The sequence below is a fragment of the Coregonus clupeaformis genome, chromosome 1, assembly GCF_020615455.1.
Source record: "Coregonus clupeaformis isolate EN_2021a chromosome 1, ASM2061545v1, whole genome shotgun sequence".
Classification (NCBI taxonomy): Eukaryota; Metazoa; Chordata; class Actinopteri; order Salmoniformes; family Salmonidae; genus Coregonus; species Coregonus clupeaformis.
In genome coordinates, this window is record NC_059192.1 from 64,250,671 (window position 1) to 64,271,210 (window position 20,540).

General features: G+C 42.1%; 1 protein-coding gene across 2 annotated transcripts in view; it reads right to left on the bottom strand.

Moving 5' to 3' along the window:
* LOC121571660 (serine/threonine-protein phosphatase 4 regulatory subunit 3) overlaps window positions 1-20,540 on the bottom strand; it is a 33,139-nt gene that overhangs the window by 2,050 nt on the left and 10,549 nt on the right. Inside the window, exons 5-15 of one of the 2 annotated variants that reach the window (XM_041883256.2) lie at window positions 16,354-16,431; window positions 16,130-16,246; window positions 15,478-15,594; window positions 15,049-15,180; window positions 14,787-14,889; window positions 1,830-1,871; window positions 1,586-1,744; window positions 972-1,141; window positions 751-890; window positions 343-491; window positions 55-254 (exon numbers count right to left, since the gene is read on the bottom strand). In XM_041883256.2, coding sequence (XP_041739190.1) covers window positions 55-254; window positions 343-491; window positions 751-890; window positions 972-1,141; window positions 1,586-1,744; window positions 1,830-1,871; window positions 14,787-14,889; window positions 15,049-15,180; window positions 15,478-15,594; window positions 16,130-16,246; window positions 16,354-16,431 — 1,407 coding nt within the window. The remainder of the gene's footprint in view (window positions 1-54; window positions 255-342; window positions 492-750; window positions 891-971; window positions 1,142-1,585; window positions 1,745-1,829; window positions 1,872-14,786; window positions 14,890-15,048; window positions 15,181-15,477; window positions 15,595-16,129; window positions 16,247-16,353; window positions 16,432-20,540) is intronic. The other variant, XM_041883264.1, reaches the window with a different exon arrangement.

The following is a 20,540-nucleotide window of genomic DNA, read 5'->3' on the forward strand; positions in this document are numbered from 1 at the left end:
AGAGGATATGGCTCACCTTGGCAACTAGAATGGCAGTTGACAGGGAAAGCTCACCTTGACTACCGGGGTGGCGGGTGGCGCGGCTGACTTGGCTGGGGAGCCGTTGGAACTGGCGGCGGAGGCGGGCGAGGTGGATGGCTTGCAGTTGGCACCGTTGGTTCCGTTGGCAGCCCCTGCAGAATGAGAGAAGGTAAACTTAAAGCTGCCAGTTGGGGCCCGCTTTGGGAAGTTCTCTTTGTTGTCACTTTCTTTAACTGCAAAGAGATGGAAATACATAGGGTGAACATACCATTCCACAAGCTATGGGGTTGAACACACACAGAGCACAGCGGCGGCACTTACCTTTTTTTGCTTCCATATACTTTCCGTAGCTCTCTGGGAACTCTTCTTCAGGCTTGCTTCTCTCAATAGCCTCTCCTTCATCATCATCTTCATCTTCATTGAACCACATTTCCTCATCCTCGTCCAGCGTTCGGGCATCCCTACGATATCTGCTTGGATAAAGTCAAGACCACTTTTAACAGGCTTTATGTAAATAACCTATCAAAAATTCAAGTCACTCGACAATGCAACGTTGCTTAAACAGCACTGCATACAAAACACTGCTTAAGTTACTCTGCTCAACACAAACTACTATTAAATGATATGCTAAGCTATCCTCTTTGGCTGAACCAAACCACAAAATCAACTACTCCACTTTAACGCCATTTTAGTTGTCCATGTCTGTGAGGGAGATGACGCCTCACTGACCTGTTGAGTCTCAGAGTCTGTCTGTCCTTCTCCTGCTCATATCTGCCCTTCAGGCCCTTAAAAGTCTGGACGTATTCAATGGATTCAAGTGCTTTGTAGTAGTTGTCTATGATGTGTGCTATGAGGGACTTGATATCCTCCTGTAGAGATATATAGTTATTTGGGTGTGTACGTGTGGTAAAATGGTAAACAGACATGTTAAAGGGTGAATATGGGCATACCACTTTGATGAACTCAAAGAGTTCAATGATGGCTGAGTTTAAGAGGTTGTATCTAGTTCCATTGTCCAGCAGAGTGTTGATGACTGGCTCAAACAGGTTCCCTTTGACAATGTAGCGGTTGTAATACTCATCCTTCTGCCCAATTATCCTCCTCATGAAGCGCAGAGCACCTGTTAAAAGACATAACAAATCACTACAATCAACACCTTGAAAAAAGGCATTGAGGAAACTCCATATTGCAACTACTTACACCACAAGCAGTACATTTAGATTGTTTTTTTGTGTGTATTTTAACCCCATTTTCTCTGAATTTCAATTACGATCTTGTGTCAGCGCTGCAACTCCCCAACAGGCCCGGGAGAGGCGAAGGTCGAATCATGCGTCCTCCGAAACATGACCCGCCCGCTTAACCCGGAAGCCAGCTGCACCAATGTGTCGGAGGAAACACTGTTCAACTGTTCAGGCTGAAGTCAGCCTGCAGGCGCCCGGCTTGCCACAAGGAGTCACTAGAGCACGATGAGCCAAGTAAAGCCCCCCCGGCCAAACCCTCCCCTAACCCGGACGACGCTGGGCCAATTGTGCGGCACCCTCTGTAGTGTTCCCCAGTGACTCACACAGCGCAAGGAAGGTGTGTTTAGAGTTCATTAGCACCAGGACTCGTCGCAGCAGGTCCTTGTTCATGATGTAGGTCTTTATGTGGTACGTGTGGTGCTCTACACAGAACGTCAGCAGCTCCAGTATCAAAGCCAGGAGTTGGGCTGTCTGGAAATTATCTGAAAGACACAAACATGCATTTACAATAGAGAAAGAGACACTTAGTGAAATGAGAATTGTGAGTATCAATGTATGGTTACATACCAGGACACACTGGGTTGACCTTGGTGGACCCCTCTTGCAGATCTGGAAGACACAGTCAAAGCAATGAATATCAGTCATACAAATGCATAAGTCTATAAACACAACACAGATCCCAACAAAGACATCATGGCCTGTCAAAATCAAATACATTTGTAGGCTTTACTGTGAAATGCTTACTTATGAGCCCTTTCCCAACAATGCAGTTAAAAAGAAAACAAATAAAGGAAATAGTAACACAAAATAACAATAATGAGGCTATATACAAGGAGTACCGGTACAGAGTCAGTATACTGGGATACGAGGTAGTTTGGGAGAATGATTGAAATAATATGTACATGTAGGTTTGGGCAGGTGATTGTTTGAATGTAGGTAGGGGGGGTGAAAAGCAGAAAGTCCGGGAAGCCGTTTTAATTAACTGTTCAGCAGTGTTATGGGTTTGGGTAGAAGCTATTCAGGAGCCTTTTGGTCCCAGACTTGGCAATCCGGTACCACTTGCCGTGCAGTAGCAGAGAGTCACTTGGGTGGCTGGAGTCTGACAATTTTTAGGGCCTTCCTCTGACACTGCCTGGTATAGAGGTCCTGGATGGGAAGGAGCTGGGCCCTTTGTGTTGTACTGGACCATACGCAATACCCTCTGTAGTGCCTTGCGGTCAGAGGCCACACCAAGCGGTACCAGATGCTCTCAATGGTGCAGCTGTAGAACTTTGAGGATCTGAGGGCCCATGCCAAATCTTTTCAGCCTCCTGAGGGGAAAGAGGCATTGTCGTGCCATCTTCATGACTGTGTTGGTGTGTTTGGACCATGATAGGTCCCAAGTGATGTGGACACCGAGGAACTTGAAGCTCTCGACCATCTCCACTACAGCCCCGTCGATGTGAATGGGGGCATGCTCGGCCCTCCTTTTCCTGTAGTCCACGATCAGCTCCTTTGTCTTGCTGACGTTGAGGGAGAGGTTGTTGTCTTGGCACCACTGACATCTCACCGTCGTCAGTGATCAGGCCATGTGGCGGGCATGACATTTTGTCAGCCGGTGATTGTCAAGCAAATAACTGTAGGTCTCACGGTAATCGACACATTTAGCATCTTCTGGCTTCCACGCATAGCCTACAAGCCATTGATGAAGACCTTTGGAACGTCTACATTTTAAAGTCTAATAAATCCATGTAATATAGCCTACACAATCACAAATAATCCATTATTTTAGACAGGTCTGAAGAAACATATGAAGAAAAACAGAAGAACAGAATAGCATACTCGGAGTTGTCCTTATGCATATGGCTGTGGGCTACACTTGTTCATTTAGCAGACAAGATTTGCTTAGAATTCCGTGGCATTATTTTATAGTATGAAGAATACAATTGAACATAGCTTAATAAAATGGAAAGGATATTTTCTTCAAATGTTTTGAGGGAGTGCGCACATGCGGCTATTCTGTGTTGAGCGGTTAACAAAGAAACAGGTCATCCAATATGCTTAATTTAGAGTTATTTATGCAACTTTAGTTGTGATACAAACATTGGGCTATATGTTTAGATTTTTAATACATTCTAAGGCTGCATGATGCGACTAATGATGATTTGAAAAAAGTTGCATGAAAAGGCATGTTTTGCGAAGGCTGTACACACTTCATCAGTCTCATTCCCAATTTGACAAGCACTTGATAATGCAGAGTTTCCCGGCTGCATCCCCTTTGTGTGGCCGTAATGCCCCCTAAATAAAATCCATGCCTTTTGTGGCCGTTGAGCCCTTGGGCTGAATATAATAATTATAATTCCCATCTCCCGGCTGCGTGCTCCGAATCACCTCTCACTCACATGGCTCCCTCAGAAAGCTCAATTCTTATTAGTCTCCCAGTCCCTGCCGCTGACAAACATCCCCACAGCATGATGCTGCCACCACGCTTCACCGTAGGGATGGTGGCAGGTTTCCTCCAGACATGACGGTTGGCATTCAAGCCAAAGAGTTCAATCTTTGTTTCATCAGACTGGAGAATCTTTTTCTCATGGTCCGAGAGTCCTTTAGATGCCTTTTGGCAAACTCCAAGCGGGCTGTCATGTGCCTTTTACCATAAAGGCATGATTGGTGGAGTACTGCAGAGAGGGTTGTCCTTCTGGAAGGTTTATCCCATCACCACAGAGGAACTCTGGAGCTCTGTCAGAGTGATCATCGGGTTCTTGGTCACCTCCCTGACCAAGGACCTTCTCCCCCGATTGCTCAGTTTGGCCGGGCGGCCAGCTCTAGGAAGTCTTGGTGGTTCCAAACTTCTCCCATTTAAGAATGATGGAGGCCACAGTGTTCTTGGGGACCTTTAATGCTGCAGACAATAACACAATCCTGTCTCGGAGCTCTACGGACAATTCCTTCGGTCTCATGGCTTGGTTTTTGCTCTGACATGCACTGTCAACTGTGGGACCTTATATAGACAGGTGTGTCCTTTCCAAATCATGTCCCACAGGTGGACGCCAATCAAGTTGTAGAAACATCTCAAGGATGATCAATGGAAACAAGATGCACCTGAGCTCAATTTCGAGTCTCATAGCAAAGGGTCTGAATATTTATGTAAATAAAATGGTATTTAATTTTTTTTGCAAACATTTCAAAAAACCTGTTTTTGCTTTGTCATTATGGGGTATTAAGATTTTTTTTTTTTTTTCATCCATTTTAGAATAAAGCTGTAACATAGCAAAATGTAGAAATGGTCAAGGTGTTTGAATACTTTCCGAATGCACTGTATAGGCCTATGGGCTAGGCTACATGAGGTATGCGACTGATTTGAAAAAGTCGCGAAAAAAAGCATGCACTGTTTCTTGCCTTACTGCACACAAGCTGGGCATCATTCACAAGTGATAGGCTAATATTGTAACCATTCAGACTGTTTTTCAACTTGTATTTACATAAATAATGTGTGTGAAATGTGTTTCTATTTAGAATGGACCATTATCATGCACCTGTCTCGAAACCGGGGCAGGGGGAAAAAAATACTCGCTTTTTCCGTGGTTCATTTTCATGCCAGCCAGGTAGTCTATACTCCTGTTGTAAAGAAAAGCAATGTGCTTAATATTAGGAAAGTTGGTTAATAAATATAGTGGGCCTAGCCTATAGAAAGCAGATGGGATCCTCTTTTTAATAGAGGCCATCAAAACTCTTGTTTTCTCACGCAATTGCATAGCCTATAGATATGTTGCGCAACATGAGCTCTCATGAAGTGTTTGATTAAATGTTCCATTACATTTGCATTGATGTAAGAGTGATTAGAGGGTGGTGGCATGCGTAGACGCGTAGACAAGATGGCGTATTGAATAGAAAGCGGTACAAAACACCTCAAGATAAAAACATAATATTCAAAATCAGTAAGTTAGACTAAATATTAGCAGTTAATATAATTCAATCTGGATAATAACACAAAACAGATCATAAGGCTAGAGAAATATATTGACAAATATTACAACACCACGCAACACCCAAACATGACTGAAGACAAGCGTGGAGAGCCTATCCCCAAAAGGAAACGCGACTCATCGACTGATACAGATGATATATGCTTTTCACCACTGGGTATGGTAAGTGTGGAAAGCGACCTGTTGAAGTCGATAAATGACAAATTGGGCATACTAGAATTGGTCAGTAAAGACGTAAAAGAGTTGAAAGCGAGTCTTCAAATGAGTGACGAAAAAGCTTTGGTAATGGAGAAAGAAACCAAATAATTAAAAGTGACAGTCTCTAAAATGGAAACGGACGTTAGGGAACTAAAAAAGGAGAACAACCTTCTGAGAGAAGCCTTACTAGACATCCAAACTAGATCGATGAGGGAAAATCTAGTACTTACGGGTATTCAGGATAAGGAGGGAGAAATAACAGAGAATATTATGAAGGACTTCCTGCATACAGCGCTACAAATCCCACTTGAGGCTGTCGATAAAATCCAACTCGAACGTGTACACCGTTTCGGAAAAAGAGGACAGAAATATGAGCGCCCAATCGTTGCCAAATTCGCTTTTTTTAAGGATAAAGCTATGGTGAAAAGCCTAGGAAAAAGACTTGCTGGCACGAAAATAGGCATGAATGATCAGTTCCCAAGGGAGATTGTAGAAAGGCGCAAAGTTCTATATCCAATCTTCAAGGAAAACAGATTAAAAGGGAAACGTGTTGCACTCGTGGTGGATAAACTATATATTGACAACCAAATGTTCGGAGACAAAGACTACTCCATGGCTATTCTAAAAGTTGTAATAGAGGAGTCGAATATTGGAGCACCTGATACTAGCAATGATAGGGATTGTAATATTAAATAACATTTATAGTAAGTATAGTATTTTATAAAAGGATAAAACGACATAACAAGCAGAATAATACATCTTTAAATACAAATAATTAGAACATGGCTTTTTTGGCGGGAGGTTGTTGTTTTGGCGGATGGTTGTGGTGGTTGGTGCGTTTGCACGCTCGGCCCATTTCTTCCGCAGTCAACCATGTGGTGTGCATTTTTGTGTTTGAAAAGGTGCAGCGTTAAGTGAGTGAGAGGGGAAATGGTTTCATATCCCAGAGCCGACCGGGGGTCTATGAGCAGGGGTAGTGAGAGAGAGCTTTCAATTTTGTGTAGATGAGGGATATACACTTTTAAATATAGTATACATCTAATCTAATTTTTCATTGTCCTATCATGATGGAAAGATCCCTAACCCTATAACCTGGACACCCACCTGAGCGACCCATACACCAAAGAGAAGTTCCCATCTCTTTTATGGACCTGCTGTGAGTATGCAGCCTAAACAGAGAAATAAATGCGGTCAGAGACCTACTTGAGCAGCACCGCCCCCTCAAGATTCTGAGCCTGCCTGGCAGGGTTGGTCCTACAAAGCCAGAGCCCCCTGAAGGGAGAGCATAATATACAAGGAAATTCTCAAAGCTGCTAATGAGAACCTTGACGACCTTTTACCTAGCACGTGGGGATTCCGGTGGGGTACGCCCACCCAGGTAGTGGCAGTGCTGGCAACACTGGCTGCAGTAACCCATGGGGTGGGGGTCACACTCGGACAATCAGAGAGGGGGTTTATCATTGTGGCCCAGGTGGCACAAAATAATTAAAGGTCTGACCGCACGGAGATGCTTGGGAAAATGGTTACAACAGGGGATCAGAGTGTTTGTGTCTCAGGTGAAGAGGGTGGATCTGATCTCCATCACCTAGGACTTGACATAGATTAAGTAGATAAATCAAATCTCACATTGTTATCAATTTCTGCTCAATCTGCATGCTTTCTCAATCAGCTTTAACTGTATGTGCACTCGTAAATCAAGTTATTTCTCGAGTTGGGCTCTGGGATATAACAGCCGTTGAGTATCTGATTTTATGGTGGATTGTGGAGGAGGGGGGTTGAGTGTGTTGGAGTATGTGAGTATGTGCGTGTGTGCTTGTCTGGCATCTGTTGTGGGGTGGTGGGGATGTTGGGGGGGGGGGGGGTATGGGATGGACCACGGGAATTATTTGCTAGGATAATAATTGCTTGTCAATGAATTAAATGTAATACAATGGCAATCCGGGTTATATGTTAGAATCCTACGCATGAACTTGCTGACAATGATGGAAAATAGGATATGCATATTTTTTTTTAAATATATATATAGGCGGTTAATCTGCTTCTGTTTTGTGGGTGGCACTGTGTGCTGTTTTCGATGGATGGGTCCTGGCCTCTCGGGGCCTTAGGGATCCGGAGGGACGTGGGTGGGATACTGATCACTGGGATGACGGCTCAACTTGGGATGGGGAGGGGCTTTAGCGGGGGAATTAGTGGAGAACAATTGAAGGGTTACTCCGTAGCAATGCAAATATCACGGTACAGCTATATGGACACTCAATCATTACGGTATTTTTTATTGGTAAATTTACAAACATATATAATGATAAATAGACTTGAAACTTGTATCTCATTATGGTATATGGTGAAATAAGTATAGCTAGTTATAATTGTAATGGCTTAGCTGATAATAACAAAAGAAGAACAATATTTACATGGCTCAAAGAGAAGGAATATAATATCTATTGTATACAGGAAACTCATTCAACGATTCGAGATGAAGTAGCGTGGAAAAAATAATGGGGGGGGGGGGGTATACTTCTCCCATGGGCAAAGAAATTCAAAAGGGGTGATGATATTAATTAATAGTAATTTCGATCCGAATGTGCAAATTGTCAAAATAGATACGCAAGGTAGATGGATTATTTTAAATATGTTATTGGACCATAAACAGATATGGCTCATTAACCTTTACGGACCAAATAATGATGATCCACAATTATTTGACAATATCTATAATAAATTATCAAGCCTGCAAGCAATTCAAGACAATATTGTTATGGTGGGGGATTATAATACTGTTTTAAATAGCTCAATGGACCGTAAAGGAAATCACACCACAAACAATCACCCACATGCTCTTAAGGAAATTGTGAATGTCATGGATACATTAGAATTAGTAGATATATGGAGGCTTAAATATACTGATCTAGTGAGATATACATGGCGGAGACTGAATCAAGCTAGTCGTCTTCTCATTCTCATTGGCACCAAAAGTAAAAAAAAAGTGTTGATAGGGGACAGAATGCGGTCGGACCATCATATAATAGGCATATACATTACTCTTACTGAATTTCCACGTGGGCGAGGATATTGGAAATTTAATCAAAGCCTATTGGATGATAATTTATTTATAATTAGAACAAAGGAATTTATAACTGACTTTTTCCAACATAACATAGGTACAGCGAATCCCCTTATTGTATGGGACACCTTTAAATGTGCCTTTAGAGGCCATGCAATTCAGTACTCTTAGGTCAAAAGAGTTTATACTAAGAAAGGAAATAGAAAGTCTAACAGAACAGATAGATGGCAATAAAAACTATAACATAGAGGCTCAGAATAAATTAGAGGAAAAACAAAAAGAAATGGAGAAACTTATTCAAGAAAGATCAAGTGTAATATATTATAAAAATAAAGCAAACTGGATGGAATATGGGGAAAAATACACAAAATTATTTTGTATCTTCAACATAGGAATGCTACCAAAAAGAACTTAATGAAACTGGTTACAATTGACGGAGTCACCCATAATTCACCAAATGATATTTTGAAGGAAGAAACAAAGTACTTCAAGCATATGTTTTCTTTTCAGTCGCCTCCATCTCCTCTAACTGAAGCTAATTGTAGAGATTTTTTTCTATTGATAATGTCAAATTAACAGCCATACAGAAAGACTCATGTGAAGGTGAAATTACAGAGGAGGAACTTCTGGATGCAATTAAAGACTTTAAGTCTGGGAAAACTCCAGGGTTGGATGGCATACCAGTCGAGGTATACCAAACCTTTTTTGATATACTAAGAGGACCGTTATTAGCATGTTTCAACCACTCCTATGTAAATGGTAGATTATCTGACACTCAAGAAGGTCTGATCTCATTATTATTGAAACAGGATACAAGTGGAAAATATAAAGATCCAGTCCATTTACAAAATTGGAGGCCCCTTACACTTCAGTGTTGTGATGCAAAAATCCTAGCAAAATGTATAGCGCATAGAATTAAAAAGGTATTGTCGGATATTATTCATTCTAATCAGACAGGTTTTTTACATGGAAGATACATTGGAGATAATATCAGGCAAGTATTGGAAACAATAGAACACTATGGAAAATATGGGAATTCATAGAAGACTTCGAAAAGGCATTTGATAAAGTTCGACTGGGGTTTATATATAAATGCCTGGAGCATTTCAATTTTGGAGAATCTCTTATAAAATGGGTCAAAATCATGTATAGTAACCCTAGGTGTAAAATAGTAAATAATGGCTATTTCTCAGAAAGTTTTAAACTGTCAAGAGGAGTGAAACAAGGTTGTCCACTATCGGCATATCTATTTATTGTGGCCATCGAGATGTTAGCTATTAAAATCAGATCCAATAATAATAATATCAGAGGATTAGAAATACAGGGCTTAAAAACAAAGGTGTCATTGTACGCTGATGATTCATGTTTTCTTTTAAGTCCACAACTAGAATCCCTCCACAGCCTCATAGAGGATCTAGATACATTTTCTAACCTCTCTGGATTACAACCAAATTATGACAAATGTACTATATTACGTATTGGATCACTAAAAAATACAATTTTTACATTACCATGTAGTTTACCAATAAAATGGTCTGATGGTGATGTGGATATACTCGGAATAGATATCCCAAAGGAAATAAATGATCTCACTTCAATACATTTTAATAGAAAGTTAGAAAAAATAGATAAGATCTTACTAACATGGAAAGGAAAATACCTGTCAATTTGTGGAAAAATCACCCTGATTAACTCTTTAGTATTATCCCAGTTTACCTATTTGCTTATGGTCTTGCCTACGCCTAGCGAGCAGTTTTTTAAATTATATGAGAAAAAAAATATTCAATTTTATTTGGAACGGCAAGCCAGAAAAAATTAAAAGGGCATATTTATATAATGAATATGAATTCGGATGACAGAAATTATCAAATATTAAAGCATTAGACCTATCACTAAAAGCTTCAGTCATACAAAAGTTATACTTAAACCCGAACTGGTTCTCAAGCAAATTTACATTTACGTCATTTAGCTGACGCTCTTATCCAGAGCGACTTACATTATTATTTTCATACTGGCCCCCCGTGGGAAACGAACCCACAACCCTGGCGTTGCAAACACCATGCTCTATCAACTGAGCTACCTCCCTGCCTGCCATTCCCTCCCCTACCCTGGACGACGCTGGGCCAATTGTGCGCCGCCCCATTGGTCTCCCGGTTGCGGCCGGCTACAGCAGAGCCTGGATTCGAACCAGGATCTCTAGTGGCACAGCTAGCACTGCGATGCAGTGCCTTAGACCACTGCGCCACTCGGGAGACAATTAGTAAGATTGTAAGATTGTCTCACCCAATGTTCAAGAAAGGCATTTTTCCCTTTATTCAGATTACAACAAATCATTTGCAGTTATTTGAAAAGGAAATCATCTCCCAAATATCACTATTTCTAAAACAAGCCATAGAAAGTTGGTTGCAATTTCAATTTAATCCTCCAGAAACGACAGAACAAATAATGCAACAAATATTGTGGTTAAATTCAAATATACTAATTGACAAAAAACCTTTTTGACAGAATGTTTAAAAAAGGTATAATCTTCGTAAATGATATCATCGGTAGGACTGGTGGAGTTGTCGCACATGCAGCTAACAAAAACATATGGAAATGTCTGCTCTACCCAAAATTACAACCAAATAATTGCAGCCTTACCGCAAAAGTGGAAGAGGAAAGTGGAAGGGGGAGAAAGTAAGGAACTTGTCTGTCGGCCTTGCATTAAAGAACATAATTGGTTAAGGAAAACTGTGATAAATAAAAAAGTATATCAGTTTCACTTAAGGACCAAAGGATTGACAGCCGTCCCATATAGATTGCAAAATAGTTGGGAAGAGATCTTTGACGTACCGATCCCATGGCATAGTGTTTATGAACTGACACGCAAAACGACACCGGATTCAAAAATTAGAATCTTTCAATTGAAATTATTATATAAAATTCTTGCTACCAATAGAATGTTAATTATATGGGGGATACAATCTTCCCAGCTCTGCAGATTTTGTTTTGGTTCTGTCCATTTGTAGCTTGTTTTTGGACACAGGTCCAGGAATGGCTAAAGGATTGCAATATTTACCTGGAGCTAACCTTGCAGATAGCATTACTGGGTGATCTGAAAAGTCAGTCAATCAATCAATAATATAATAATACTTCTCTACAATCTGTAGAAGCAATGAGAATAGAAAGGTTCAGAACTTTTGTAAAACATCACAGTACAGTTGAAATATATATGGCAAATAGAAATCCTATATGGATGGTGTTAAGAGATAGATGGGAGGTATTGAATAGAGTTGAAGGATGGGACTAATAACAAATAACAACAAATAATAACAAAGATAGCTAATAATGTAAGCATACTGTGTCCATAATAAGTATATAGTTGTATGTTGGGAGCTTTTGGGAATGAGCACAGTTAGAAAGATATGGCATATAGAAGCAAACCGGATGGACATCATGAAAATGATCAGAGAGGTTGAGAGTAGAAGTAGTTCAGGAGCAAAAAAATAAATATATATATAAAATAGACTTATTGTAAAATTAACTCTGTCCATAAGGTGTAGATAGTAAGTATAGACCGGAAGTAGAGGCCTGGGCATTGTTGTTCACTAATTTACTCCAAGTAGGGAAAGGATGGCGGGGTTGAAAAGTAATAAAGGGGAGTATATAAAAAACATGGAGGATTGGAAGTGATGCAGACAATTACATTGATAGAAGATACAATCTATCTGCAATATTAAGCTGATCCATCCCCCCCAAAAAATAGTGATTAGAGGGACAATAGAGTGCTGAGTACCAGGCAGTTAGCAAGTTTGGTAGGCTACTAACGACCATCAGCAACATCAGTTTGGAGAAGCCTAATTATCGTGACTAAACGGTCACGTGGAATTTGACTGCTGTCATGACTCATGACCGCCGGTGTGTCGGTTCAGTGTTGCATTTAGCTCGTCTGGTAGGCTTGCGTCACAGGGCAGCGCGCTGCTGGGTTTCCCTTTGTAATCCGTGATAGTTTGCAAGCCCTGCCACATTCGACGAGTAACAGAGCCGATGTAGTAGGATTCGATCTTAGTCCTGTATTGACGCATTGCCTGTTTGATGGTTCATAGGAGGGCGTAGCAGGATTTTTAAAATAAGTGTCCGGATTTGTGTCCCGCTCCTTGAAAGCGGCAGCTGTAGCCTTTAGCTCAGTGCGGATGTTACCTGTAATCCATGGCTTCTGGTTAGGATACACTACATTACCAAAAGTATGTGGACACCTGCTCGAACATCTCATTCCAAAAGCATGGGCATTAATATGGAGTTGGTCCCCCCTTTGCTGCTATAACAGCCTCCACTATTCTGGGAAGGATTTCCACTAGATGTTGGAACATTGCTGCAGGGACTTGCTTCCATTCAGCCACAAGAGCTTTAGTGAGGTTGGGCACTGATGTTGGGCAATTAGGCCTGGCTTGCAGTCAGCGTTCCAATTCATCCATCCCAAAGGTGTTTCGATGGGGTTGAGGTCAGGGCTCTGTGCAGGCCAGTCCAGTTCTTCCACACCGATCTGGACAAACCATTTCTGTATGGATCTCACTTTGTGCATGGGGGCATTGTCAGACTGAAACACGAAGGGGCCTTCCTCAAACTGTTGCACAACGTTGGAAGCACAGAATCGTCTAGAATGTCATTGTAGGCTGTAGCGTTAAGATTTCCCTTCACTGGAACTAAGGGGCCTAGCCCAGACCATGAAAAACAGCCCCAGACCATTATTCCTTCTCCACCTAACTTTACAGTTGGCAATGTGCATTGGGTCAGGTAGCGTTCTTCTGGCATCCGCCAAACCCAGATTCATCCGTAGGACTGCCAGATGGTGAAGCGTGATTCATCACTCCAGAGAATGCGTTTCCACTGCTCCAGAGTCCAATGGCGGCGAGCTTTACGCCACTCCAGCCAACGCTTGGCATTGTGCATGGTGATCTTAGGCTTGTGTGCAAGTGCTCGGCCACGGAAACCCATTTCATGAAGCTCCTGACGATAGTCACTGAGCTCTTCAATAAGGCCATTCTACTGCCAATGTTTGTCTATGAAGATTGCATGGCTGTGTGCTTGATTTTATACACCTGTCAGCAACGATGTGGCTAAAATAGCCGAATCGACTAATATGAAGGGGTGTCCACATACACTACATATACACAAAAGTATGTACGTACGGTCACTGTGGGGACTACATCGTCGATGCGCTTATTAATGAAGCTAGTGACTGATGTAGTAAACTCCTCAATGCCATCGAATGAATCCCGGAACATATTCCAAACTGTGCTAGCAAAACAGTCCTGTAGCTTAGCGTCCGCTTCATCAGACCACTCCCGTATTGAGCGCATCACTGGTACTTCCTGTTTGAGTTTTTGCTTGTAAGCAGGAATTAAGAGGATGGAGTTATGGTCAGATTTGCCAAATGGAGGGCAAGGGAGAGTTTCTTTGTGTAGAGTAGAGTTTTTTTTGCCTCTAGTTGCACAGGAGACATGCTCAGTTTACCTGCATTAAAATCCCTGGTTACTAGGAGCGCTGCATCTGGGTGAGAATTATCTTGTTTGCCAGCATCAGTTTGTGGTAGTAAATAGCCAACCATGAAAAATATAGAACAAAATTATTGGTAAATAGTGTGGTCTACATGTTATCATGAGGTATTCTAACTCAGGCGAGCAGAACCTCGAGACTTCCTTAATATTAGAGATCGCGCACCAACTGTTGACAAAGCGACACACACCCCCTCCCCTCAGCTTACCAGATGCAGCTGTTCTGTCCTGCCAATGTATAGAAAAACCAGCTCGATTTATATTTTCCATGTCCCTGTTCAGCCACGACTCCGTGAAACATAGGATATTACAGTTCTTCACATCACGCTGATAGAATAGTCTCGAACGGAGCTCATCCAGTTTATTTTCCAATGATTGCACATTCGCCAATAGAACGGAGGGTAATGGCGACTTATCCACTCGCAGTCTCATTATATATCCCGAACGCCGACCTCTATAGTCACCGCTTCCACCTCCTCCGAGTTATAGGGATTTGGGCCTGGTCTGGGATGAGCGTTATGTCGGTCATATGAAACGATGGCCAAACATTAGGTTAAAAAAAAAAGTTTGGCTCATGGTAAAAAATGCTAAATAGCTCAACTGGTCAGGGGCCCATCCCCTCCGGCACCATTATACTGTCCAACCTAAAGCTATGTATATCAACATACAGCTGGACCTAAACACACCCATTCAAGCACGACATGAAAACGGAGTCCATACACACAATGCATACATCCATTTAGATCAAAGGGTTCCCTCTGCTCACCTTTACAGTTCTTCTCATCTACAGTGCTGGCCAATAGAGGGGCTGTGAGGACCTGCATGCAGTACTTGTAGAAGAAGCTGAGGAACTCCGTCTTCTCCGTTTTCTAATGGTACTCAAAGTAAGAAGTCGATTAGTCAGTGATGCTGACATATTGCAGTTCTTTAAATTAATGAAAGTTGAGGTATAGTTATGTATTCTTGTACAATAATCATTACACCCAGTGTTATGATAGAAGTGTGTGTGAGATCGGACAGGGTCTTACATTGGTGGGGGCCAGCATGTTCTCTGGGTCGACCAATGTGCGTATAAGCCCCATAAGCTGCACAGCACCCCCCAACTCAGGGTCGGAGTCACAGATCATCTGCTTTATCACCACGTTGATCAGCAGCACATCCTAATGCACACAGAGGGGACCTTTGAGCAGCAACACCTACAGGAAACCTTGAACATCCTAAACATCTAAACACTGAAAATGATCCAAAAAATATATGCTTGGGTAAACAGTACACCTATTATAAGGAACAGTTCAATGCGCATTTTACAAGTAACATTTTACTGGGTAAATAATCATGCCTTTTTTATTTACCTAATCACACCTTCATATGGTACCTAGATGTGGCAGAGAAATTTGCCCACCAGTGTCACATTTCATGTAGGCCTAGCTATATGACAAGGGTGATGCCATACTTACATCATCAGTCTGCTGTGGCTCCTGCATAACAAACTCTCGGACCATGGAGGGGCTGAACTCCACCAGATAGGAGAAGATATCTGTGGCTGCAGCCCTCACCTGCAGGTCGTCCATACCCTGTGGAGACAGCGAGACACACACTGATAGTGTGCTCAAACTAATAGCTAATTCAGCGCCATCAACGTGTTTCTTTCGGGTACATGTTTCAAACTCACTCCACTGAGGGTAGAGTGTCCGCAGGTTTTCGCTCCTCCCTCGGACTTGATTGATGAATTAAGGTCACTGATTATTAAGTAACTCCCCACACCTGGTTGTCTAAGTCTTAATTGAAAGGAAAAACCAGCAGATACTAGGCCCTCCATAGAATGAGTTTGACACCCCTGCTTTAGGGGCTCAGGAGCCTAGTGCAATCTGGACTAACAGACTTAATATCTTTAAGTTCAGGGTTAAGAGACATACTTGTACATTTAAATTAACTTATTTTGACGTGCTTGCAAGATGCAGCCCTTGCAGTTGAGATGGCATTTCACATTCAAGGGATCAAGAGAACTTTACCACATCAAAACACATATGAAATGTCTAAGATAAATATGCAAAAACTGTGTTTGACATTTAAAGATGCTTATGCATACAGTAGTAAAACCATTCATACCATGACTATTTCAAGAGCAGGAAGAATGCCTAGATTCGCCAGAGTCTTGAAAAAAGCATCTCTATTTTGCGGTTGCAAGGTTTGTGAAAAAGCACAAAATTCTTTGAAAAAGTTCACCTGTGAAGAGGAAGGAAAACAGAGGACAGTATGTCACTGAAACCTTCATGGCATTAAAACTTTGTATTTGCATGTTTTTAATTAAACGAGTTGATCATTAAACTTACTAGTTCCCTCCTTTTACCGTCCTCTGTGGCTTCATCCGTTAGCTGTGCAAAGACTTCAGTTAGGAACTTCTCATCCTCCTGTAGTGCAAGGCAGGGATATAAGGTTTACAAACATACTCACTGCATATCCGTTTTCTGTGGTCTGTAGAGGCTTTGTGAGGTGAGAGACGTCATGTGGAAAAGCACCAGGACTTTATGAACTTCATTTAAGTCGACAAACCTTACCCAAAAGCAGTAAAAGCATGTTTCACATCGAACCACCAATATAAGGAGAGACGAAAGGAGACAAAATAGCCAGTTTTAGAATTGTGTTGTGGAACAAACAGCTGACTGACGACGGCTGCAGCAAACATGTGGTTGAGGCAGTCTCCGTGGTAACATGAACTCTTTACAATGAGATGAAACTTTGCTTCTTTTCAGCAAGGTGTTGTAGCAAACAAATGGCTTAACAAAAACAGGGCACACTGACTGTCAGGAGTGGAGAAAATGTGCAAATTATTTTGTAATAAATAAAAACATAAATAAATATATAATATACACTACCAGTCAAAAGTTTGGACACACCTACTCATTCAAGGGTTTTTCTTTATTTTTACATTGTAGAATAATAGTGAAGACATTAAAACTATGAAATAACACATATGGAATCATGTAGTTAAAAAAAAAAAAAAGTGTTAAACAAATCAAAATATATTTTATATTTGAGATTCTTCAAATAGCCACCCTTCACCTTCTCTCAACCAGCTTCATGAGGTAGTCACCTGGAATGCATTTCAATTAAAACAGGTGTGCCTTCTTAAAAGTTAATTTGTGGAATTTATTTCCTTCTTAATGCGTTTGAGCCAATCAGTTGTGTTGTGACAAGGTAGGGTTGGTATACAGAAGACAGCCTTATTTGGTAAAAGACCAAGTCCGTATTATGGCAAGAACAGCTCAAATAAGCAAAGAGAAAACGACAGTCCATCATTACTTTAAGACATGAAGGTCAGTCAACACCAGAGCATGTGAGCGGAGTGGAGCAGGCGGATTTTGGACAGAGCGCAGAGCGGCATTTTTAAAAGGACGGAGCGTCGCCCTATGTCCCGCTCCGCTCACACCACGAGTCTGAAACATGCTCAAGCCTGACCCAGAATCCATCTGTGTCTTGCAGTCATCAACAGTAGACTATTTTCAGTCAAAACAATAATGGAGTTCACCAAGTACTTCAAAAAGGAAAATGAGAAGTCATACAGGTGTACTATTAATATAAAAACTAACAATGATAATGTGGTACAAGAAAAAGAATGTGGTGACATCATTTCAGTCAGTAAAGATTTATTTTGGAAACTAAAAAGACATCTCTCGAAAACAAGAAAAAGTGTGCTACGTGAACACGCTGGGAAGAAAGCAAAAAGGTTAGCAAGTTGAATACGGTAACTTGTAACAAAAGTGTACAGTAAATATAGCCTAATATTCAAAAAAAATTGTTTTGTCATTCAAAGTAGGCCTAATATATGGTTCGTTTAATTTAATTTGTGCCGTCCATGAATTTGTATTTTATAGAGCGAGAGGAGCAGCAGCAGCAACAAGAGAAAAGTTTCTTCACTGCACGCAAAGGCCCAACCATAACAAGGGAGAGAAAAAGAGAGCTGGATGTGAACACTTCGCCAGCGCAGCTCAACCGGGCTACACCCCCCCATGCTACAACACCGTACGGGACACGCGCATGCCACATGCCCTGGAAGAGATGGAAGCCAAACTGCAAGACCTACTGCAAAATGGTGATGGGCTCGTTCTGTCAGCAGACATTTGGGCCAGTAGAAGAGGGCACAGCCTCCTTGGCATCGTGGCCAGTTTCATTGATGGGACGTTCCGGGGGCACGCGGTTTTGTTGGGCTGTGAGCACAGACAGAGGCACCATACCGCAGATCGTATTTACCAAAAGTATGAAAGTGTACTGAAATATTGGAACGTGCAACGACGTGTGATTCGGGTCGTCACTGACAGTGCCAGCAACATGATCAAGGCGTTTAACCTCCTCCCTGGCACTGAAGAGGAGGCAGAGGGTGAAGTGACCGCGGATGCCAGCAGCAGCGCAGAACATGAAGAGGAGGATGAGGGACCACCTGCGCCCTCGCAAGTCCATGTGGAAGTGATAACCACTAATGTAGAAACTATGATAAATCAGTACTTTACTGTGTCAAATTTACATCTGAGATGCCCCATTCACATGCTTCAGCTGGCGATCAAAGACGCCGTTAACGAGCACGACAACATTAATAGGCTGTTAGTGAAAGTCGGGCACCTGGTGAAAAGTGTACGCAAGAGCACCCTGAACACAGAGGAAACCGACCAATTAGGTGTCCGCCCCACAAATGCCTGCGCCACTCGATGGAGCAGCCAGCTGCGGATGATTCAGTCGTTCATCCGGTTGTTCCAAAAAGACCTGTTATGGCAAAACAAACTCAAGTCTAATGTTGCTAACATCAACCTGAATCAAGTACGGCAGCTGACGCACCTTGTCAGTGTGCTAACCACTGGCAGACCTCACAGACAAATGCAGAAGGAGCTGGGGAACCTGGGGATGATCCTCCCTACTGTCACAGAAATCAAATCCCTGCTCACCGATGACACTCACGCTGCACTTCCAATGGGCATCGCTGCTTTTGCAGAAACATTGGCAAACAACGTGTCAATTCGCTATGGAATATACTATACTGATAAACATCTAATTTTAGCATCAGTGTTAGATCCGTTTCAAGACAGACTGGATAATCCGAGATGAATCTGTATGCAACAAACTCGGGGAGATCCGCGACCACCTAATAAAAGAAGCTGAGGAAATTAATGCTCCCAGCGGGACACCCGAGACCGACACCCCACCCGCAGCTGACCTGAATTCCGAGCCTGAACCAAAAAGAGCTCGCCTATTCGGGTCATACTTCAGCGAGCAGCTACGCATAACCGGAGACGCCAAAGGTGAAGTCGAAAATTACCTCTCATCCCCGAGACAGAACCCGGACGCAGATGTTATTCGAGTTTGGAAAGAAAACTCAGTCTTTTCCCCGCCTGGCTAAAGTAGATCGCATTGTGTTCAGCATCCCAAGCGGGTCTGCGAGCGCAGAGAGGGTTTTCTTCGCTGCTGGCCTGCTGTCAAGAAACCACCGCATGAGTCTGAAGCCTCAGACATTGGCCAAACTTGTGTTCTTGAAGGTGAACTCAAAAGAACTGTAGATAAGGAAAGCAATTCATTTTATTTTAAAGTTTGACAATGGATATAAGCCAATTAAAATTTTTATCCACGTGCACGCTGCGCAAAAGTTCAGTTATCAGAATTTTGGCCTAATAGTTCATTTACTTTTTAAAACTTTGATGTATAGCCTGTATTTTTATTTATATAATTAGGCCCATTGATTGTTTAATTTTACAGGACTTTTGTGTATATTCCTTCTTACATAGGCTAGGCCTAATTTGTAATTTGAAATAAAACATTTCTATTTGGAAAATGTTATCGTTGCTCTTTAGTTCTTTGGGAGGTAAGGCTGTGGTTTAAGCTAACAGTGAAATACATGCAGATTTTTTTCCTTTTTTGGAGCGAGGGGGGATTTGAGTGGAGCACGATGCAAACTGCGTTGAGCGCTGAGCGATAATGAGCGGACTGGCCTGATGTGGTTTGAGCGGAGGGATAAACAGCTCTGTGAGCGAGGAGCTGAGATTCTCACCGCTCCACTCCGCTCATATGTTCTGGTCAACACAGAACATTTCAAGAACTTTGAAAGTTACTTCAAGTGCAGTCGCAAAAACCATCAAGCACTATGATGAAACTGGCTCTCATGAGGACCACCACAGGAATGGAAAACCCAGAGTTACCTCTGCTGCAGAGGATAAGTTCATTAGAGTTATCAGCCTCAGAAATCGGCAATTAACTGCACCTCAGATTGCAGCCCAAAAAGTAACAGACACATCTCAACATCAACAGTTCAGAGGAGACTGTGTGAATCAGGCCTTCATGGTCGAATTGCTGCAAAGAGCCCACTAAAGGACACCAATAAGAAGAAGAGACTTGCTTGGGCCAAGAAACACAAGCAATTAGACCAGTGGAAATCTGTCCTTTGGTCTGTTGAATGCAAATTTGAGATTTTTGGTTCCAACCGCTGTGTCTTTGTGAGACGCAGAGTACGTGAACGGATGATCTCCACGTGTGGTTC